The sequence below is a fragment of the Leopardus geoffroyi genome, chromosome B2, assembly GCF_018350155.1.
Source record: "Leopardus geoffroyi isolate Oge1 chromosome B2, O.geoffroyi_Oge1_pat1.0, whole genome shotgun sequence".
NCBI classification, from domain to species: Eukaryota; Metazoa; Chordata; class Mammalia; order Carnivora; family Felidae; genus Leopardus; species Leopardus geoffroyi.
Window position 1 is genome coordinate 77,005,575 of NC_059332.1, and position 21,891 is coordinate 77,027,465.

The 21,891-nt window shown below is 41.2% G+C and overlaps 2 protein-coding genes across 11 annotated transcripts in view; one reads left to right on the forward strand and one right to left on the reverse strand.

The window, feature by feature from the left end:
* Window positions 1-14,733, forward strand: part of NT5E (5'-nucleotidase ecto) — a 52,538-nt gene extending 37,805 nt beyond the window's left edge. Inside the window, exons 4-9 of one of the 2 annotated variants that reach the window (XM_045498948.1) lie at window positions 2,267-2,464; window positions 3,392-3,546; window positions 7,044-7,149; window positions 8,043-8,192; window positions 9,574-9,774; window positions 12,530-14,733. In XM_045498948.1, the coding sequence (XP_045354904.1) occupies window positions 2,267-2,464; window positions 3,392-3,546; window positions 7,044-7,149; window positions 8,043-8,192; window positions 9,574-9,774; window positions 12,530-12,693 (974 nt within the window). In that variant the 3' untranslated portion in view covers window positions 12,694-14,733. The remainder of the gene's footprint in view (window positions 1-2,266; window positions 2,465-3,391; window positions 3,547-7,043; window positions 7,150-8,042; window positions 8,193-9,573; window positions 9,775-12,529) is intronic. The other variant, XM_045498949.1, reaches the window with a different exon arrangement.
* Window positions 1-21,891, reverse strand: part of SNX14 (sorting nexin 14) — a 102,977-nt gene that overhangs the window by 2,490 nt on the left and 78,596 nt on the right. For 4 of the 9 annotated variants that reach the window (XM_045498943.1, XM_045498946.1, XM_045498947.1 and 1 more), the window contains 2 exons: window positions 21,459-21,515; window positions 20,672-20,900 (listed from right to left, as the gene is read on the reverse strand). In XM_045498943.1, the coding sequence (XP_045354899.1) occupies window positions 20,862-20,900; window positions 21,459-21,515 (96 nt within the window). In that variant the 3' untranslated portion in view covers window positions 20,672-20,861. Of the gene's footprint in view, window positions 1-2,048; window positions 2,527-6,936; window positions 7,445-14,298; window positions 18,322-20,671; window positions 20,901-21,458; window positions 21,516-21,891 lie in introns of those variants that run through there. The other 5 variants (XM_045498941.1, XM_045498942.1, XR_006717383.1 and 2 more) reach the window with 4 other exon arrangements.

The window sequence follows — 21,891 nt, forward strand, 5'->3', positions numbered from 1 at the left end:
AAAAAAAACAAACAAAACAGGCTTGCCCTTCTCTGGGGTGTCCAGGAAACTGCCAGAGTCCTTTCTAAAACTGACAGTGCCTTTTCCTCCTGGACGAAGTGTTCTCTGCCATCTCGTGGACGTGTTGGGAACTACACCTCCCAATTGCACTTGCATCTCTGGGTTCATAGGAGGAACTACTGTCTCTAACCTTCCCCAGGTGAGAAGGTGAGAAGGGGCTACCACACCAGCCCTGGTCCAGGCTCCAGGATTGCCCAAATAAGAACCAGTGCAGAGAAGAATGAGGATGATGACTGTGTTAACCTTCCCTGCTCCTCTGCAATGCGTGAGATCATCTATAACTGTTAGGGCTGACACCTGCCAGTCACCCATGAGATTGTACACCACAGGTGGAGATGGGGCCTCCCGTCAGGTGCTTTTGTAAGAGTCAAGTTCCAAAACTTTGGTCTTTTTTCTTTTTCTTTTTTTTTTCCAGAGGGAGCAAGAAAATGGGAAACTAAAGTGGGCAACAGCTGTTTCCTGCTTCTGAGGTGCTGGTGTTTGCTGCACTTCTGCTCTTTGGTATTAGGCTGGAATGGGGGCTGCTCTATAGGACGAGAGAAGGAGTGAGGTTTTCATGACATCCACCCCAGCTTGTCTTAGGTGAAAAGAGAAACCCAGAAACAGCTTGGGGTGGAAAGGTGCAGCACTGGATTTAGTGAGCGACCTTTGGCAACCAACTCTTTCAGGCATTGTGAGACAAGCAAGCATAGGCTGTGTTGGGCAGTGGAGAGAACAGAAGCCCCAGTTTCACCCCCGCTTTCAGTCTGCTCTCCTTCACATACCAGCCATACTGCACATAACGCATGTACCAGTGTGACCTTGGGCACATTGCCTATGACAATCAACGTTCTCATCTGTAAAGTGGAGATAGTAATAGAACCTGCCTCATGGAATGCTTAGAAGATTAAATGAGATCTAGTGCACAGCCTGGCTCTGGGCCAGCTCTCATAACCAATCCATGTGAGTAACAAATGTGCTGAAGTTTTCCTGGGCCCTCTGTAAACCTCTAATAGGAAGGACTGGTCAGGGTGTTTGGAGGGTGAGTAGAAAGAGTAATGGGTCAAGGGTATCTGGGTTTTTTTTTATGTTTGTTTATTTTTGAGAGAGAGAGACCGTGAGAGAGAGCGGAGGAGGGGCAGAGGGGAGAGAGGATCCAAAGCAGACTCTGCACTAACAGCAGCAAGTCCAGTGCAGGGCTCAAACCCATGAACCCATGAGATCATAACCAGAGCCAAAATCAGACGCTCAACCAACTGAGCCACCTATAATCTGTGATTCAAAACAGCCAAACTGGGTCATTAGCTCTCTGGAGGTAAGATGTGAACTGCAGTGTGCTTGAAGGAGCGTTGCACTTACAGAAACATGCCAAGTGCTTAGAAGCCAGGGCCTGTGCCCCATACGGCAGGGCTCCCCACCCTTGTGCAAGCGTGTGTCCAGGAGGCAGTGGTGGGGGGAGCCCCTCAGCCTCTGGGTCTGAGTTGGCTTCCAGGCTGTCCCCAGGGGACCCCTTTGAGACAGAAGTCGGCAGAATCTAGCCTGTATGAGGTCTGGCTGGATGAGTAGTGTGCGTGCCAGTTGACTGCCAGGGTGAACGTGGCTCTTCTGAAAAGCACCTAAAGGAATTCCAATTTTAGCAGCAAAACCTGAGGACAGGCTCAGTTGTTTCTACTCATGTTCCACTAAGGATCCTAAGCTCTAGATTGTACGTCTAGGGTTTCTAGAGGTTGTCATCACCTCATAAGGGAAGGAAATACACATTTATTATCTACTGTGTGCCAGGCACTGTGCTAGGAAGTTTAGACCACCCTGTGAAGTAAGAATCATTATTTCGCCCATTTTACAGGTGAGGAAACTGAAATACAGGGAAGTGAAGTGGCTTGGCTATTCCACCCAGCTATTGAGAATTGAGCCTGAGTCAGGATAGAGGTAGGATAATCTTGGCCCCACCGTGTTTTTGTGTCCCCCACTGTACCAGGCGCAGGACCATAGATGTGGGAAGAGCTTACCAAACACTTGCTGAGTTGAAAATGGAAGGATTCATGTGCCAAAAGGGCCTTCGGAAATGGGCAGATGTCCGAGCGCAGCTCTGAAAGACAAGCTATGTGGGGCAGCAGCTAGCACATCATCAATTCAGAATTCCTTGTCATCTGGCCTGTGGCCTGCTGGCCTGCAGCCAAGCTGTGTACAAGGGCTGACTTGATCAGCTTTGGCTCTTCTGTTTTAGGCACTCCACCTTCCAAAGAGGTGCCAGCTGGGAAGTACCCATTCATAGTCACGTCCGATGATGGGCGGAAGGTTCCTGTGGTCCAGGCTTATGCTTTTGGCAAATACTTAGGCTATTTGAAGGTTGAGTTTGATGAAAAAGGAAATGTCATCGCTTCGCATGGAAATCCCATTCTTCTCAACAGCAGCATTGTGGAAGGTGGGTAAATGATGGCTGGACTTTGTTCTTGTTGTTAATGTTTCAGGGCAAGGCTGTAACACCTTTAAAGAATAGAATTCTCTCAAGTTTGCCCTCTTCATGGATAAGAAGATTGAAAATACACTCAAATGCCCAATATCCCATTTGCTTTCCCAGTTCCTCTCAGCATCAGACACCGTGTCACTGCCTCTTGTGTCTTTTCAAGCTTTGTCCAGGCATGGAAAACCCACTCAGCTCATGTCCAGAGGAGAGCTGCAAAGGGGTTCAAAGCTCCACCACCAGCAGTGTGCCCACGGCAAGTTGCCCAGTCTCAGTGGGCTTTTGTTTCTTTATCACATGAGGGAGTGTCTTTTTTACCTTTTTGTCTGGGACTCAGATAAAATACATCTTATGTCACCTGTTTACATGTGGTGTACATGACCACAGCTCTGGGCCTCTCTCACCATGATTGGACCAGGGAAAGATGGGCAGTGGGGTGCCCTGCAGAGCCTGTGCTCACAGCACAGACCATCTCAACAGCCAGAGGGAGAGGCCGGGACTGCACAGCAGAACCTCAGAAGGCCCTGTAGACCTGCCCTGGGGACCTTTCATCATCCCCACTCTTCCCCACGCCCCCCCCCCAATGCTATCCCAGGTGGGTCCACAGGTGCTCATTCAGGTGTGATGAGTTGATGTTAGGATACTCAGTGCATCTTTAAGTTCAGATCCATTCCTAGTCTTATTACCAAGGAACAGAATTTTCTGAGGAAATTTTATAGTCAAAACGAAAATGTAGATAAATAGGGTAAAGAAATGTATAGTCACAACAGGTAAGCTAAATGATCTTTGATTCCTTCTCCAAAATTTAGGCCAGGTTGAGATCTGCCTTAATGGCAACGTGATTTTTTTGTTTTTTGTTTTGTTTTCTTCTGTTTTACTTTTTTCTAGATCCAAGCATAAAAGCAGATATTAACAAATGGAGGATAAAATTAGACAATTTTTCTACTCAGGAATTAGGGAAAACAATTGTCTATCTGGATGGCTCCACTCAGTCATGCCGCTTTAAGGAATGCAACATGGGCAACCTGATTTGTGATGCCATGGTGAGTGGTCCCCAGGAGTGCAGGGCCTGTGCTTAGGGGAAGAGGGGAGGGAGGAAGGTTGCAAGGAGGGACAGCCTGTTACAAAATTCAAGGTCTTTAAATTAATATGCAAACAATAGCTTGGGGTAGATTCATACTGAGTAGTAGTACCTTGGGAAGGGGCCTAAACTATACCAGTTGACCATCACTTTATTGCACAAGAACTGAAAGCTTTATTGATAGGTATTCACCTTGGATGTCTGAATTTTGGATGTTGCTTTCCTTTTGTAAGATGATCTGAATACGTGAAACTTCACTATTCTGAAGATGTAGACATAGTAGATAAAACACATTTGCTTGGGCCTAAATTGGCCAGAGTGTCTCACTGATCTGCCCTCTTGGATCCAGAGAACAAGGCCTTGTGTGACTGGAAGCCTCCTTCACAAGCAGAGAATGATGACATGCAGTTATAATAAGGCCTGTGGCTGAACAGATCGCTCAAGAAAACACCCCACTGTCTACCTGTCTACAAGAGACTGGCCGTTGGCAGCCCCTGGGGAGCCATGCTGAACCAGAGTCCCCAGGCCAGACTTAACACTCCCACCAAAGTCCGCACCCAGGGGGCTGATTCTTTGTCTGTGCTTGGCACTGTGCTTGGTACCTGGAGCCCAGTGCCTGATATATATACTCTCAATAACTGACTGCCAAGTAAATGACAATGTCCACACTTCCCAAGGTCAGACCAGTGCTGGCTCTTCAACATTATGCAGTCACACAAAAGAAGTAGCTAAAGACACTTTTCATAGATGCCATGATACTCTACATGGAAAACTCGAAGGACTCCACCAAAAGGCTGCTAGAACTGATACATGAATTCAGCATAGTTGCAGGGTACAAAATCAATGTACAGAAATTGGTTGCATTTCTATACACCAATAATGAAGCAACAGAGAAATCAAGAAATTGATCCCATTTACAATTGCACCAAGAACCATAAAATACCTAGGAATAAACCTAACCAAAGAATAAAATATTTGTATGTTGGAAACTATAGAACACTTATGAAGGAAATTGAAAAAAACACAAATGGAAAAACATTACATGCTCATGGATTGGAAGAACAAATATTGTTAAAATGTCAGTACTACCCAAAGCAATCTACATATTCAATGCAATCCCAATTAAAATTGCACCAGCATTCTTCTCAAAGCTATAACAAACAGTCCTAAAATTTGTATGGAACCACAAAAGACCCCAAATAGTCAAAGTAATATTGAAAAAGAAAACCAAAGCAGGAGGCATCACAATCTCAGACTTTAGCTTCTATTACAAAGCTGTAATCATCAAGACAGTGTGGTACTGGCACAAAAATAGACACATAGACAAAAGGAATAGAATAGAGTACCCAGAATTAGACCCACAAATGTATGGCCAACTAATCTTTGACAAAGCAGGAAAGAGCATCCAATGGAAAAAAGTCTCCGATGCTGGGAGAACTGGACATCAACATACAGAAGAATGAAACTAGACCACTTTCTTACACCATACACAGAAATAAACACAAAATGGATGAAAGACCTAAATGTGAGACAGGAAACCATCAAAACCCTACAGGAGAAAGCAGGAAAAAACCTCTCTGGCCTCAGCCGCAGCAATTTCTTGCTCGACACATCTCCAAAGGCAAGGGAAACAAAAGCAAAAATGAACTACTGGCACCTCATCATGACAAAAAGCTTCTGCACTGCAAAGGAAACAATCAACAAAACTAAAAGGCAACTGACAGAATGGGAAAAGATATTTGCAAATGACATATCGGATAAAGGGCTAGGATGCAAAATCTATAAAGAACTTACCAAACTCAACACCTGAAAAACAAATGATCCAGTGAAGAAATGGGCAGAAGACATGAATAGACACTTTTCCAAAGAAGGCATTCAGATGGCCAACAGACACATGAAAAGATGCTGAATATCACTCATCATCAGGGAAATAAAAATCAAAACCACACTGAGATGCCAGCTCACACTGGTCAGAGTGGCTAAAATGAACAACTCAGGAAACAACAGATGCTGGCAAAGATATGGAGAAACGGGAACCCTCTTGCACTGTTGCACTCGTGCGGCCGCTCTGGAAAACAGTGTGGAGGTTCCTCAAAAAATTAAAAATAGAACTACCCTACAACCCAGCAATAGCACTACTAGGAATTTATCCAAAGGATACAGGAGTGCTGATTCATAGCGGCACATGTACCCCAATGTTTATAGCCACACTTTCAAAAACAGCCAAATTATGGAAAGAGCCTAAATGTCCATCAACTAATGAATGGATAAAGATGTATTTTATATCTATAATGGAATACTGCTTGGCAATGAGAAAGAATGAAATCATGCCATTTGTAGCAAGGTGGATGGAACTGAAAGTTATTATGCGGAGTGAAATAAGTCAGAGGACAGATCATATGTTTTCACTCATATGTGGATCTTGAGAAACTTAACAGAAGACCATGGGGGGAGGGAAGGGGGAAAAAAAGTTACAAACAGGGAGGGAGAAAGGCAAACCATAAGGGACTCTTAAATACAGTAAACAATCTGAGGGTTGATGGGGGGGTGGGGGAGAGGGAAAAATGGGTGATGGGCATTGAGGAGGGCACTTGTTGAGATGAGCACTGGGTATTATATGTAAACAATGAACCATGGGAATCTACCCCAAAAACCAGGAGCACACTTTACACACTGTATGTTAGCCAATTTGACAATACATTATACTTTAAAAAATCATAATATTAAAGAAGAATCCTATTTTGAAAAAAAAAAAAAAAAAGTAGCTAAAGAGTAGCCAGTATGGGAACGTTTAGAGAAAAGTCTGGAAGGAAACAAGCTGTTAGCAGTGCTTACCTCTCTTTTAAGAGGCAGAGGCAAGTGTTAAGAAAACACTTGCTTTTGCGCTATTTTTTTTCCAAATGAGAATATATGCATTTTATTTCTTGTAACTAAACACATATTTTTGTAAAAGAAAAGAATGAAACGGATTCTCCCATTTCAGGAGGCCATCTCTGTGCCTCCAAAATTGCCAACTTGGAAATTTGACATGGAGGCCAGGGATCTTGTTGGCTTGAGGTCCTGAGTGGAAAGGTTTTCAGGTCACATCTTCAGGAGCAAGTGTGGGGCCTGGAAGAGGTGGGGAAGGAGAGGTATGGTGGACCAATTTCCATGGAGGTCCTGTCCTGACACAAGAGCCAGTTTTGCTAATGCCCACTGGCCTGAGAGTAGAAGGGTCTTAGGAAAGGGGGCTCAGGGCTACTTGCTTCTAAGAGTCTGACACGGGACTGGTCACTATTTCTTATTTTTGCTTCTCAGAGCATAAAACTAGTTCTGACTGACTATACTTGAGAAATCTCTGGGAACACAGGAGCAGGAAGAAGCAGCTTTATTTCCATGGTAGAGATAACCAAATCCCTAAAACTGATACTATGGAAGAAGGTCTAGAATAACTAATGTAAATTCATGCTACTGTTGCAGATTAACAACAACATTAGACACTCGGATGAAGTGTCCTGGAACCATGTGTCCATGTGCATTCTAAATGGAGGTGGCATTCGGTCACCCATTGACGAGCGGAACAACGGTATGCTTCCCAGGCTCAGGGTGTCAGCTCAGGTCTCTCTCTGACCGTGCCCCTGGGTGGCCTCAGCTCATCTGTCCTGTCAGCCATGTACCACAATGTCAGCCTCTCCAGTTTCGGTTAACTGCTACTCAAGTCAGTGCCTAAGCAGAAGGGCACACACATGCTTGTGTGTTCTCGTATGTATTCACACAGAGTGGAGAGCGAGGGTGAATGGAACCCTATCTTGATCTAAACTTCTGACACACAAAGCCAAATACTAATTATTGCTGATTACCAACAGCCGCCTCCTTGATACCTGGAAAGAGAAAGGGACAAACTGTCCATGTTCTGTGCTGGAAAAAAACAAAAACAAAACAAAACAAAAAAAACAACAACACCCTACTGTATTAAATTCTTTTAGTGCATTTACAGATATCCAGGATATTGCATGGTAAAACAAACCAACTAGTCAGATATTCAAACCGCTCTTGCAGTCTTCCCTGATCTGCTGTCAAACCAGGTAGTCTCAGTGTAAAGCCCCAAGCTCATCTCATTGTCAAACAAGGACAGGTGGCAGGGACACACTGCCTGTCTGGAGGAACTGAGCAATGCTCAACACCCACTGAAGACCCAGCTATAAGCCAGAGATCCAGGGCAGAGCACTGGTGACTTTGGAGCCACAGCCATTTATGAGCACCTGCCATCTTGCCCAGTGGTTGAGAGCATGGCCAGAGGCCTCTTGAATCCATTCCCTCCCTGAGTGTCAGGAACCACTCACACAGCTGATGCTGTACTAATAGCCTTCCAATAGCCTCTTGTCTCCCTCATCTCCACCAACCCTAAAGGAAGCTGGTCTTGGGGTAATCTTATTCTCAAGCTGTTTTCCTTCTCACCCCATCTACAACTACCGTCAGGCACAATTACCTGGGAGAACCTGGCTGCTGTGTTGCCCTTCGGAGGAACCTTTGACCTGGTCCAATTAAAAGGCTCTACCCTGAAGGCGGCCTTTGAGCACAGTGTGTACCGCTATGGCCAGTCTACTGGAGAGTTCCTGCAGGTGGGCGGTAAGTCACCCTTTGAAGTGAAGTGGGTTTGTCCTGCTGGTTGGCTTAGTTCCTCACTCCCCAGGACCTCCACTGATAGATTTGTTTAGGTTTTCCCCCCACCCAACATGAATGCATAGTCTCTCAATGGTCATGGGCTCCCAGACCAACTGAGATTAGGTCAGGGTCAACGCCTCAATGCCTTGGCAATGAGCAGTAGTTGCTACGCCTGATTTGGATGTCAGACAGACTCACTATAGGAGCTGGCCCTCCAGACTCTAAGGAGGTCAGCGGCCTTGAGGTCTAGTTTCTATTAAAATCTTAGTTGTTTAAACACTCAGTATTCTTTTGTAGAAAAAAACCAAAACCACCATTCTCTGTTCTATTCATAATTGCCTGGTACCATGCAGAGGTTCAAAGGAATTCAATATCCAATCAGTATTAGCAAGGATGATGTCTGGGAGGGGGGGGCCGACTACATAGACACATCGGAACACCTGGTTCTAGTTCCACTGTGACGTGGGACAGGTCTTCAACCTCTCTGAATGTTCTGAAAACATCTGCCCTGCTCATCTCATGGATCACAGTGAAAACTGAATGAAAATAAATGCTTCCCAAATTGCCAAGGACTTGTGAATGTGAAACACTTTTGTCAATAATAACTTCCACAGTCCAACGAATTAATTGTTAAATTTATAACCTTGATACTGATACCATAATTTGCCTCCCCCCCTTTTTTTTTTTTTACTGTAGATGGTGGGCCTCACTTGATAGTGTGATTGCTTTGTCAAGTCCTCCTTGTACAGAACCCCCAACTCTTTGGATTGAGGGGGGGAGCTGCAGATGGTGGTGGAGCCATGGCCTAATGCCTGTGGGGTAACCCAAACATTCTGTACTTTTCCAGGAGAGACTTGGGGGAACAACAGGGTTTTGGTGCTCCATCACAGTGCTGGGTAGTTACATGTCTTGTGAAAGTCATCCAAACCCAAATTATTATCATTTAGTAGTCTTCAAAATTAGAACAAATATTCTGTACCTCTCATCTATTTCTCATTTTCCAAAGCCATTGAACCAAGTGGCTGACCAACTCATTTAGGATTTTAAAAAGATGTGGTTTCTCCCTGCACTGTTACCCCTTGCCCGTACTGAGGCAGAGCCAGTTTTCCTCCCAGTGGTTCTCAGACCTCCCAAGACTCAAGGATAAACCTAACCAAGAAATGCAAACGCAATCTAACCAAATGCTGCAATGTCACCTCAATTCTTGCTGAAATTTCACTCAAGCTCAAACTCAGTGAAAACCAAGCCCAGTGCCCCAATTCCATATTTTGGCCAAATCTCTTTCTTAGAAAACAGAAATTTCCCTCTGGATCCAGTGAAAACATACAGATTCGTTCTTTTCTAGGAATTCATGTGGTGTATGATCTTTCCCGAAAACCTGGGGACAGAGTGGTCAAATTGGATGTTCTTTGCACCCAGTGTCGAGTGCCCAGTTATGAGCCTCTCAGAATGGATGAGATATATAAGGTTATCCTTCCAAGCTTCCTTGCCAATGGTGGAGATGGATTCCAGATGATAAAAGATGAAGCATTAAGACACGACTCTGGTAAGCACAAGTGTCTCTTCCTCTCCCTACTCCAAAGTACTCCAGAACAAAACTGGGCCAAAGAGGGAAGCTACTCAGGATGCCAGGACTGCAGTGTCAGAAATCAGATCCTGCCCCTTTGTTGCCGCCTCCCTCCTGCTTTGTTGGAAAATAGCAGCACTGCATTGGAGAATATGTGCCCTACCCCTCTTCGGCACATGTAGCCACCCATCGAAGCCCAAAATGTTTTAAAATTCTGTTAAGTATGTATAAACAGCTATTTAAATTGTGAAATATCAATAGGTTTTGCACTTAACGAGAAACCTCATCTCTAGAACTTTAGATTGGATCTGGAAAATCCTATAAGCTTTCTTGAAGCTTTTAGTGTGAATAGGTCAGGTAGGAGTAGATGGGCTGTGCTCCCCTCCCCCTTTTTAGCACATTGGGTTGGTGGAGTATTGAAAGGAACAACCACACCTGACCTCAGTATTTTTGGCAGCATTTAGGGTCATTATACTGCAACCTCACTTTTAAAAATCATATGGAAGTCGGCTGATGGTAGATTTGAGTCCCACAGAGGCCCAGAGGATACCACCAGCACAGGGCCATTAAAAAAAAAAAAAAAAAAAAAAAAAGAACCACTTCACATGCATGAAGTCCATTGATCCATTGATGGAATATACTACCCCTTCCTCTTCTCTAGGGCAGAAGCCAGCGTGCTTATAAAGCATGTGCACAACTTTGCATCTCCAGAAAAGAGCTCTGGTACTTCCTCGTCAGCTTTCCTGTGGTGGGCCTGCTGTTTCAGCCTCTTGTTTCAAGGAGGGTGGAGAGCGGAGCCAGGGCAAAGGAGGCAGCCTTCCTGCCAGGAAAGATGCTAGCTACTTCTGTACATTCCATGAAAGACGATGGAAGCACAGGCTTTACAGAGGTGTCCTCTTGGGTCCCATATGAGACAGAGGCTGGGGGCTGTGCAGACTAAACCCAGACTGATTAAGTTTGAGAGAGGAGCTCACATAGAAGGCTGAGGAAGCCTTGGCCCTAAGGGTTCTCAACCCTAGCTGTGCATCAGATTTAGTTGGAGAACATTTTAAATTAAATATCAATACTTTGGCCCCAGCTTTTAAGAGATTCCAATATAATTGTGTTGGGGAAAAGACTCTTCCAGCAATTCTAATGCAGGGATGAGAACCACTGCAGAGAGTTCTTTTTAAAAATACTAGTGTATTTTTTTTGCGGAGGTATAATTGACAAGGAACACAATGTTTTAATTTCAGGTGTACATGGTTCAATATATGTATGTATTGCAAAATGATCATCACAATGTCTAGTTAACATCATACATAGTCACAAATTTTTTTTTCTTGTGAGGTAAACTTTTAAGATCTGCCCTTGTAGCAACTTTCAATATGCAATACAGTATGGACTCTAGTCATCATGCTGTACATTACATCCCTATGACTTATTTGTGACTGGAAGTCTGGATTTTTAACCCCCTTCACCCATTTTTCCTACCCCCCTACCCCCACCTCTGGCAACCACCAGTCTGTTCTCTATATATGCAAGTTTGGTTTTGTCGCTGTTGTTTAATTCCACATACAAGTGAGAGGAGATGGTATTCGTCTTTCTCTGATAGATTTCATTTAGCACAATGCTCTCAAGGTCTATCCGTGTTATCGCAAAAGGCAGTATTTCATTCTTTTTATGGCTGAATAGTATTCCGTTGTGTGGAATCACATTTTCTTTATCCATTCATCTACCACAGACACTTAGGTTTTTTCCCTATTTTGTCTATTATAAATAATGCTGCAGTGAACATGGGGGCGCATGTTACTTTTTGAATTAGTGTGTTTTCTTCAGATACTCTAAAGTGAATTGCTGGATCATACAATGGTTCTATTTTTGATTTTTTGAGGGGCCTCCATACTGTTTCCCATAGTGACTACATCAAGTACATTCCCACCAATAGTGCACAAGGGTGCACTTTCCACATCCTTGCCAACACTTGTTATTTCTAGTCTTTTTGATAATAGCCATTCTAAACAGAGAAGGGATATCCCTGTGGTTTTGATTTGCATTTCCCAGATGATTAGTGATGTTCAGTATCTCTTCATGTATCTGTTGGGCATCTGTAGGTCTCCTTTGGAAAATCTATTCAGATCCTCTGCCCATTCTTTAATCACATTTTTATTTTGTTTTTCTTTTGAGTTCTAGGAGTTCTTTATATATTTTGGGTATTAACTGCTTATCAGATATATGATCTGTTGAGTGGTATTTTTAAAACAAAATTTTGTCTGGTCCCTATGGGTTTGTTGTAGTTATAGGCAATTAGTATTTATCAGGTCTCCTCTCTTTTGGAAATGAAGTCTCCATTGTCTGTCAATTATGCAAAAATGACTTCTGACCAGGCAAGCAGAAGGAAGCCACTTTTATGTCTCAACTAATTGCTCTCAACCGTTTCCCTAGTGCCCTTGTTTTGGAGTGGCTCAAAAGCAATATTAAAGGTCAACAACCTTTTGAGATGACTATTCCCTCCAGTTGTCTAGTAGTCAACAGTGGGCACATTTCACATCTGGAACATGAAAAAGCAATCAAATTCTTTGCACCTGTAATCACTTTTCTTGTCTTTTGTGACATTTTATCCTTGCTTATGAAAGTAGTATCTTCCCTCTTACAATTACAAAAGACTTTAGAGAAATACGTTGGTTTTCCCACCTCTTACTCTTAATTGGTAATTACTTATTCTGTAGTTAAAATAATGTATATATTTTTCCAGGTGACCAAGATATCAACGTGGTTTCTGGATATATCTTAAAAATGAAAGTAATTTATCCAGCAGTTGAAGGTCGGATCAAGTTTTCTGCAGGAAGTCATTGTCGTGGAAGCTTTTCTCTAACATTTCTTTCCTTTTTGGCAGTGAGCATTGTTTTATACCAGTAGCCAAAAATTCCTCTTGCCATTAATGTGTGGAACTGCATTTTTTTTTTTCAAGTGAGATTCAAGTCTGCATTTTAGGAACTGGCTTGGTGATGGCACAGACCATCTTTGCTGGCCCCCAGAAGCTGAGGCTGGAGGCTTGTAAATGAAGACACTGACATCATTACTCAGGATCAGCAAGTCACTGAACACACAGGAAAAAATGAAAATGAGCCCTTTGAGGGGAAAGCCAACCATCTTTAGTTTACATATGCAAATTTTAATAAAACTTATATTAACAATTTTAAACCACAGAAATCATTTTTTTAATATCCATTTTAATCCACCAAACAATTTATGTTTACATAGAACTCTATCCTTTACAAGGCAGTTTTTATCTTATTTGATGCCTATAACTTTTTTTGGTGGGCAAGGCAGGCAATGTTTTTCCCATTTGGCAGACAGGGAAATTGAAACTCAGAAAGAGCTGACTTGTTCAAAGCCATACAGCTGAAAGTGACAAATCTAAGACCTGCACCCAGGTCTTCTGACCTCAAGTCCAGACTCTTTCAACTACATCCAGTTGCTGTTGAGAAAGATACTTAATGGTCTCCTCTGCCCATAAGTGTCAATGGCATCAAGCCCCTGGATGACAAGTCTCTGCTTTATTTCATATCTCTAACTTTTCCCTTTTTAGGTCTTGTTGTTACATTGAGTTTCATGGACTAAACACAGGCAGCATTCTCTCCTGTACCACCCATATGCCTTTAACAAGTCAGAGAACAAACAGTGCAGCAGCAGATAATGGGAAAGGCCAGAGCCTGCAAAAAATAGTCCAGGGGCAGGGAGAAAGGAAAAGGAAGAACAGGACACCCGGGACATATTTACATTATGGAAGAAAAAGAGCTAAAGGGCATTTAGATTTGTTAAAGAGATATTTGCTAAGGAGTAGCAGAAGAGTGCCTGATACATAGTATTACCTGTGAATAATTTTATGAGATTCCATCAGTTCTGCCTCTGTGCTCTTTCCACCCTTCTTTCTAATGTGAGGGTATGAGAACCTTTTAAGATAAGGTGTGATTCTAAACTTGTACCTGTTCTCCCCAGCAAGATGCCAGCACTTACCCTAGTCTCTGTCTCTCTCTCTCTCTCTCCCTTCTCATCCCCCACCCCAGTTATGGAAAACTCAGAGGGGAGACAAGGATGGATTTTTAAGTGTTATACGTAATAAGTTTGAAGTCAGATCTGCCTGCAAATCTGGACACTCTTAAGTCATGCTCAAGTATGAATATGAGAACTCCTGCCTGGGAGTGAGCCCCTGAGTGGGTGTTCAGGAAAACACCCAGACTGATGAAATGATTTATAACTAAAAGAACAAATACTTGCTTAAGGCGGTCGTGAGACCATGCGAGCCTGCTCAGCATTGCATAAACTTCAGTGAGAAATGGGAGCCTTCACCTTAAAAAATGGTGAGCAGGGGCACCTGGGTGGCTTAGTCAGTTAAGCATCCAGCTTCGGTCCAGGTTATGGTTCATGGGTTGGAGCCCCGTGTCGTGCTCCCTGCTGTCAGCACAGAGCCTGCTTTAGATCCTCTCTCCCTTCTCTCTGTCCCTTCCCCTGTATATGCTTTCTCTCTCTCAAAAATAATAAATGAAAAAAAAAATGGTGAGCAAACAGCAGCTAGAGGTTTGGAGAGGGAGTGTTTGTTAATGTTTACAAATATTAAGTACTCTTGATACAAACTATACTGTAAAAATTTTATAACATCTTTAAAAAGGCTGCTGCAGTAAAATAATGCCCTCAGTTCTATGCATATACAGATTAGCTATAAGCAAATGTCAATAGGATTGGAAGAGGAAAATTAGAGAAAGGTGCATTTGGAGTATATTTTTATGCTTGGCCAGTAAAATACAATGAATCCTATTAGAGCACAAATTTTTAAAGAACATTTTTGTAAGTTTTCTAAATATATGTGCATATATTGTGCAGTGGTTTAAGAAATGACCTCAAACACTTTACAGCTGTAGATTCAATTGTGCAATAAAACTGAAGATATGCTCCTTGTCTTTGGTAGTTATTTCTTCTCTCAAGCAAACATTATAACCTGGGACAATACAACTGAAGGAAAACTTTTGATGGTTTATCACTGGTATCATTTCTCTTGATCATAAGTCCCTTGCCATTTGATAACCTTCCCTAGCCCCCTTTTCAGCCAAAACAACAAGAAGAAAAATGCATGCAATTTTTAGATAAGAGAAAACAGTAAATAAAGGATATTTTAAATAATACTCTTAAATTTTCTGGCTTTCATATACAGAATCTAATGTAGAAATTGTTTTGAGGCTTGTAGTTGTTTACTAAAAATAAAAATGCCCAAGTTGGACAATGTTGGGGATTTAACTAATTTGTCTGAACTGGCTGTGCATCTAAGAATCTTCTTCAGGCATACTGATAAATAAACCAATTGTTCTGTCTTGATCAAATGGATCCGTTAAATCCATTTGGTGCCAGAACTGCCTTCAGCAGTTTCTAACAAAGAATAAGCAGGGTTTCTTAGAAGAAAGTTGAGACTGCCAACAGTTGCCCATTAGGAAAAGTTGCTCCCTTGAGGAGTCTGTGGTCCATGGATAGATCCATGGCTACACTTCCCAAAATTAGGAAAGTTTCCTGATTAGTTATCTGGGCCTGCTGTAATAAATTGACATAAACTGGATGGCTTAAACAACAAAAATTTATAGTCTCACCCTTCTGGAGGTCAGAAGCCTGAGATCAAGTTGGCAAGGTTGTTTCCTTCTGAAGACTGTCGTGAAGAATCTACTCCAAGCCTCTCCTAGCTTCTGGTAGCATCAGGCATTCCTTGCCTTATAGCTGGTATTTTCCCTCTGTTTTTACATTCTTTTCCCTCTGTATGTCTGTCTCTATGTCCAAATTTCCCCTATTTATAAGAACAAAGTCATACTGTATTAGGCCCACTGTAATGACTTAATTTTAGTCACCTAAAAAAAACCACTATTTCCAAATAAGGTCACATTCACAGGAAATGGGGATAAGGGCCCAAGCCCCACCATCTTTTCAGGGGACACAGGGGAGTCATCCTTGGTGGCTCCCGTTTTCTCAAACTCACATTATGTCCCTGGGTAAATCTTGCTTCCCAACACACACACACACACACACACACAGAGGCACACAACACCCTTCACAAGTACTACCTTGCTTCAAATCACTGCCACTTCTGAATTGCTTCAGCAGCCTCCTAAATGAGTTGGTCTCCACTTCTGCTCCACTCTAGTCAGTTCCCAACATTCTCAGTTCAGCAGCCAAGGTGATGTCTTACAGTATTAAGCAAGACTGTGTTGCTCAATGGCTCAAAATCTTTTTACCACACCCCCAGTAAAAGCAACAATAAATTATCCCAATGGCCTACAAGGCCCTCTGTGATCTGGTTTCCCATTACTTCTCTGACATTATTTCTCTTCACTCTCCCTGATGTGGCCACACTGATCTCCGTGCTATTCTTCCTACAAAACACTCTCCCACTCAAACCTTTGCATGTGCTATTTTCTCTACTTGGAACATGGACTCCTACATACCTGCATTACCTGATTTCTCACTTCCCTCAAGTCTTTTCCAAGGTCCCAGACCCCGCCATTTAAAACTGCAACCCTCCCCCATATTCCCCTCCTCAGTTCAAAATGTTTCTTCTGAGCATTTATTTTGTAAGATACTATAATTTCCTTATTTATCTTATTGTCTGTCTCTTGGAGTTTGAATGTAGGCTTCTAAATGCACAAATAATATCCCTAGCTTATCTAAAACTGCCTGGCACATGGGTGAGTGTGCACTACACACGAATAAACTGAATGAACTGTGTATAATTCCTTCCCTTGTACCTTTCTGCCACCCTCCTCCTCACTCAGTCCAAAAGCCACACACACAGTCCTTTTCTCTGGCCTCACCCCTCCAGAGAATACAGATAATTAAGATTTCTCTACCTACAGAAGACACCCTTTTCATTACACAGAGTGTTTGACTCTTCTTTAACTTCTCTGCAACCAAAAGGCCAATTAAGTTACCCCTAAGGACAGCTGCCTTTCTCCAAAAATTTAATTCCCTTGTTCCTTAATATGAAGGTGATTATAACTTTTCTAACAGTATTCCTTTTTCTCCCTTGTTTTGTTCTTCAACATCAGGGATTAGCAAAACTGCAGCCTGAGAGCCAAATCCTGCCTGCCACTGCTTTATGTAAATAGGGTGTCATTGGAATACAAATACTTCCACTACATAGAGTGTTTGATAGAAAAAAAAAAATCATAAATATCAAATTAACAAAAGTGAAATTAAAAAAAAACAAACAAACTAGTTTTCACTGGAGCTCATGGGCCTCAGGTTAAAGATTTCTTCTTTGTGTATCCAGCACTGCCAAAGAGATAACTGGGTACGTTACAGACAGCATACTCCTTGACACAGAAGTATAATGAGCTGGCAAGAACTATTCATTTGCTCATTCATTCATTTAGTCAATCATTTTTATTCCAATGTTGACTATATCTGAAATTACAATTTGTGTATATATCATTACACACTGCTAAAAACAGAAGCAAATTAGATTTCTATTTATATTTCTACAATAAAATCAAATGGTTTTTACTAAGTCAAAAATGATCATTTAAGTGGTTGCTTTCAATCATTTCTCAGGATCTTCTGATATCTATAACTAATTATACTTAAAACACAATTTTAATGTCCTTTAAATATCTGAAAATGTCTTCCCATCTATTTAATTTCATTTTATCCCCTCAACCAGAAACACTGATAGTTGTTTCTAATCAACACATTTCAAAATGTGAAGCTCATGCACAAAAGAACACACATAAAGATAGGAAGGAATGTACAAAGTAAAATATATGAAATGACTGGGGAACATACTTTTTAAAAGGATCCGAAGAGTGACTACTTTTGGAAATAAAAGCTCTTTTTATGGGCAACACTAACAAGGACAAGATGAGAGACAAATCGAAGTTTGAATTCTAACTTCACTACTCTCTCTGGCTTCAATATCCTTACCTATAATATAGGAATAATACCATCTCACAGTTACTATGATGGATGATAAAACGTGATAGTGAATATAAAATGCCTTGCCAACAGAGACTGCATCTGGTTCCTTTTCCTTTGATAATATGAATAATTAATTTTGTATGTGTAGATTTTTATACACATTTTCTTTAAATAGAGCTCAGGCACTGCTATGGATGGAACTGTGCCTTCCTAAAATTCGTATGTTGAAGCCCAAAACCACCTTGTGACTATCTTTGGAGATGGGGCTTTTAGGAAGTAATTAAGGTTAAATGAGGTCATAAGAGTGGGACCCTAACCAACTGGACTGATGCCCTTATAAGGATAGAGAGAGAGAGAGAGAGAAAGCAAGCTCTTTCCTTCTCTCCTCCCACAAAGGTACACAGAGAGGTCAGGAGCACATGTGAGAAGACAGCTATCTGCAAGCCAAAGGAAGAGGCCTCACAATGAAACCTACCTTGGATTCTAGCCTCCAGAACTATGAGAAATAAATCTGTTGTTAGAGCCACCCAGTCTGTGGTATTTTGTTATAGAAGCCCAAGCAGAATGATACACTCCTAAGAACATTTTTCTCACCTAAATAAAGAGAATATGACGATTTATAGGAGAGTAGGTGAGAATGGGATAAAAAGGGCTGTGAAATATTTTTTCCAGCTCACCATGACATTTTAAATAACAGTGCTTAAAATGCTATGGATTCAAATGTGAAGAGTTAACCTGATTAACTTTCCATCTGTCCCTGAGAAATCAGTAAATGTTTAAGGCTTTGTATTAAAGTACCAACTCACAGAAACTCATACATATACTAGAATCTTGAAACAATTAAAAATATAATAAAACTGGGGTGCCTGGGTGGCTCACTGGGTTAAGCGTCCAACTCTTGATTTCAGCTCAGGTCACGATCTCACAAACTGTGAAATCAAGCCCCAGGTCAGGCTCTGTGCTGACAGCAAGGAGCCTGCTTGGGATTCTCTCTCTGACTCTCACCCATTCACATGCATGAACATGCTCTCTCTCTCTCTCAAAATAAATAAACACTTTTTAAAAAATTTACAACACCAGGACACCTGAGTGGCTCAGTTGGTTAAGCGTCCAACTTCAGTTCAGGTCATGACCTCGTGGCTACATAAGTTCGGGCCCCACATCAGACTCTATTGTCAGTGTGGAACCTGCTGCGGATCCTCTGTCTCCCTCTCTCAGCCCTTCCCTCACTCATGCATGTACTCTCTCTCAAAAATAAATAAACATTAAAAAAATTCCAACACCTAATAACCACTTTTTTTGGAAAAAAAAATAAGTAAACAGTATTAAACAGGTTAGATTTCCAAATTATATTTAGAGTTCCCTATTACCCAGCTTAGTATCTAATACATAGTTGAAACTCAATAAATATAGCCTGAATGAATGCTACGACCAATTAGCAAACACAAGATGCTCAATCTTGAAAGACAAACTTGTTTTAAGGAGAAAAGTATAGCATGGGAGGGAACTGTAAGTAGAATTCCGAACACTGACTCTAATCTTTTAATTTAACTTTCCTCAAGGGGAGCCTGGGTGGTTCAGTTGGTTAAGCATCTGACTTTGGCTCAGGTCATAATCTCACATTTCATGGGCTTCAGCCCCGTGTCTGACTCTGTGCTGTCAGACCAGAGCCTGGAGCCTGCTCTTGATTCACTATCTCCCTCTCCGTCTGCCCCTCCCCCTCTTTTGCTCAGTCTCCCTCTCAAAAATAAACAAACATTAAAAAAAAATTTTTAATTAGGGCGCCTGGGTGGCTTGGCTGGTTCAGAGCGGACTTCGGCTCAGGCCATGATCTCACATTTCGTGAATTCAAGCCCTACATCAGGCTCTGTGCTGACAGCTTAGAGCCTGGAGCCTGCTTCAGATTCTCTATCTCCATCTCTCTGCCCCTCCCCCACTCGTCACTCACTCTCTCTCAAAATTAAACATTGTTTTTTTAATTTTTTTTTTTTCAACGTTTATTTATTTTTGGGACAGAGAGAGACAGAGCATGAACGGGGGAGGGGCAGAGAGAGAGGGAGACACAGAATCGGAAACAGGCTCCAGGCTCTGAGCCATCAGCCCAGAGCCCGACGCGGGGCTCGAACTCACGGACCGTGAGATCGTGACCTGGCTTAACCGACTGCGCCACCCAGGCGCCCCAAATAAACATTTTAAAAATTAAAAAAAAATTAACTTCCCTCAAGAAATACAATTAATTCTGTATTTTCCTTTTGGAGAGATAATAAACAATATAATCCAAAAATCTACTTGACTAAATTGTTATATAAGATTTTGGAATATAGCTACATTCATTCAGTAAAATATAGCTGCAACCACACAATCAGAAATATCTGTAGTCAGTTTTCACACTTAAAAAGGGCAATAACCTGTCAATCCAGCAAGAGTAAGGAAAAGTGCTTTGTTTCTTAAGAAAAACTCATAAAGGATGTCTTCTTTATAAACACAGTTACCTGTGTAGAAAATAGGGGCAAAAAAAAAGAAAAGATACATCTACTAAAATGTATGAACTCTAAAGAAAGCAAATCAGATCTTACTACAATTTCTCCACACTAAACATAATTATTTTCAAAGTGATACAATACAAAGATTATTGGTCCTATCTGTTTGCCCTACCTCTTTAAAAAATGGCAATAGTAGGGGTACCTGGGTGGCTCAGTGGGTTAAGCATCCGACTCTTGATTTTGGCTCTGATTGTGATCTCACAGTTCTTAAGGTCAGTCTCCACATTGTCAGCTTGAGATTCTCTCTCCCCCCCCCACCCCTCTCTGTCCCGCTGGCACTCACATGCTCTCTCTCTCTCAAAATAAGTAAATAAAACATTTTAAAAAATGGCAACAGCAAATGACATATATTCTAATAAAATTTTGGTAACAGGTGTAAAATGAAAGACTATGAAACCCAATCACTTTTAATCATTATTAAGTTTGTGTTAGTCTTTATTAAAACAAAAAAAAATCAAAAATTCAGACACTGGATTACATGATATATACAAGAATATACAAAAGTAAAAGAAAAAAGTACATATATACTACATTAATTAGCAAAGCAGAAATTTGTTATCTATCTGGTCATTGTATCTCAAATCCAAATGTTTACATCCAGGACGTCACAGAGGTAACTTCTTTTTGTACCTAAAGTAAAAATAAATCTATTTAATAGAAGACAATAAAACAGCGTTCATTTGTGAAGTGCCTAATAACAATTGCAGTGTATTAAAATTCTAACCTAAGACATAGAGAGAGAGAGAGACATTTTGCCATGCTGTAATTCCAATTCATTTTGTACTCTTGGGTTCATATAAGTTCAAACACCTCAAAAACACTCAAGACTGACTTACACAGCATTCAGTGTCACAGACAGATAACAGCCTGAAGAGTTTGGCCCATTCTAGTGCTAGCATTTAAATTCATACCTTTCTCTGGAAAGACTACAGGGTATATAACATTCCTATCTGCTTGTAATTAGGAAGCAGGGAAGTCAAAACACAGGCTATTCCTTTCCTGTCCACCCAAAACTGACTCTATGTTTAAGCATGTTGAAAAAAGAAAATATAAAGAGTCATTTGTTAAGGTTGTTCATTTTTAAAAGGATCATAGTAACAAGGGTTTCCTTAATTTTTGTGTCCCTTATTAAAATAAATGTCAGCATACCATCAAAAACAAAGAATAAAACTGCTGCTTTTCAGTTACCTTATTGAGCTCTGGAAATAGTTCTTGTATCACAATGTCCAATAAAACATAAGTCAGCTAAAGCACCAAAAAAAATTTTTTTAAGGCATTAGACAAAAAACCATAAAAATGATAAACACAAAATTGAGGACTGTGGTTATGTCTAAACGAGAAAGCAGGGAGCAGAACTCAAATACACATGTGGACATTTTATTATTATGCTGCATAATTCATTTTATCTTAACTATTTTATACATAACAAAATTTTGAAGGAAGCAGGATACAAAATTTTAACTTATTAGGATCTCAACAAAATATGTACATACTGCACTATATATGTAGTGTTAACTGTGGTTATTCTAATGTAATCTGAATGATAGAATTCTTAATTTTTAAAATTTTACTTTATTTCATGAATTTTGTATAAATTCCAAATTTTCTACAATGAATCTAT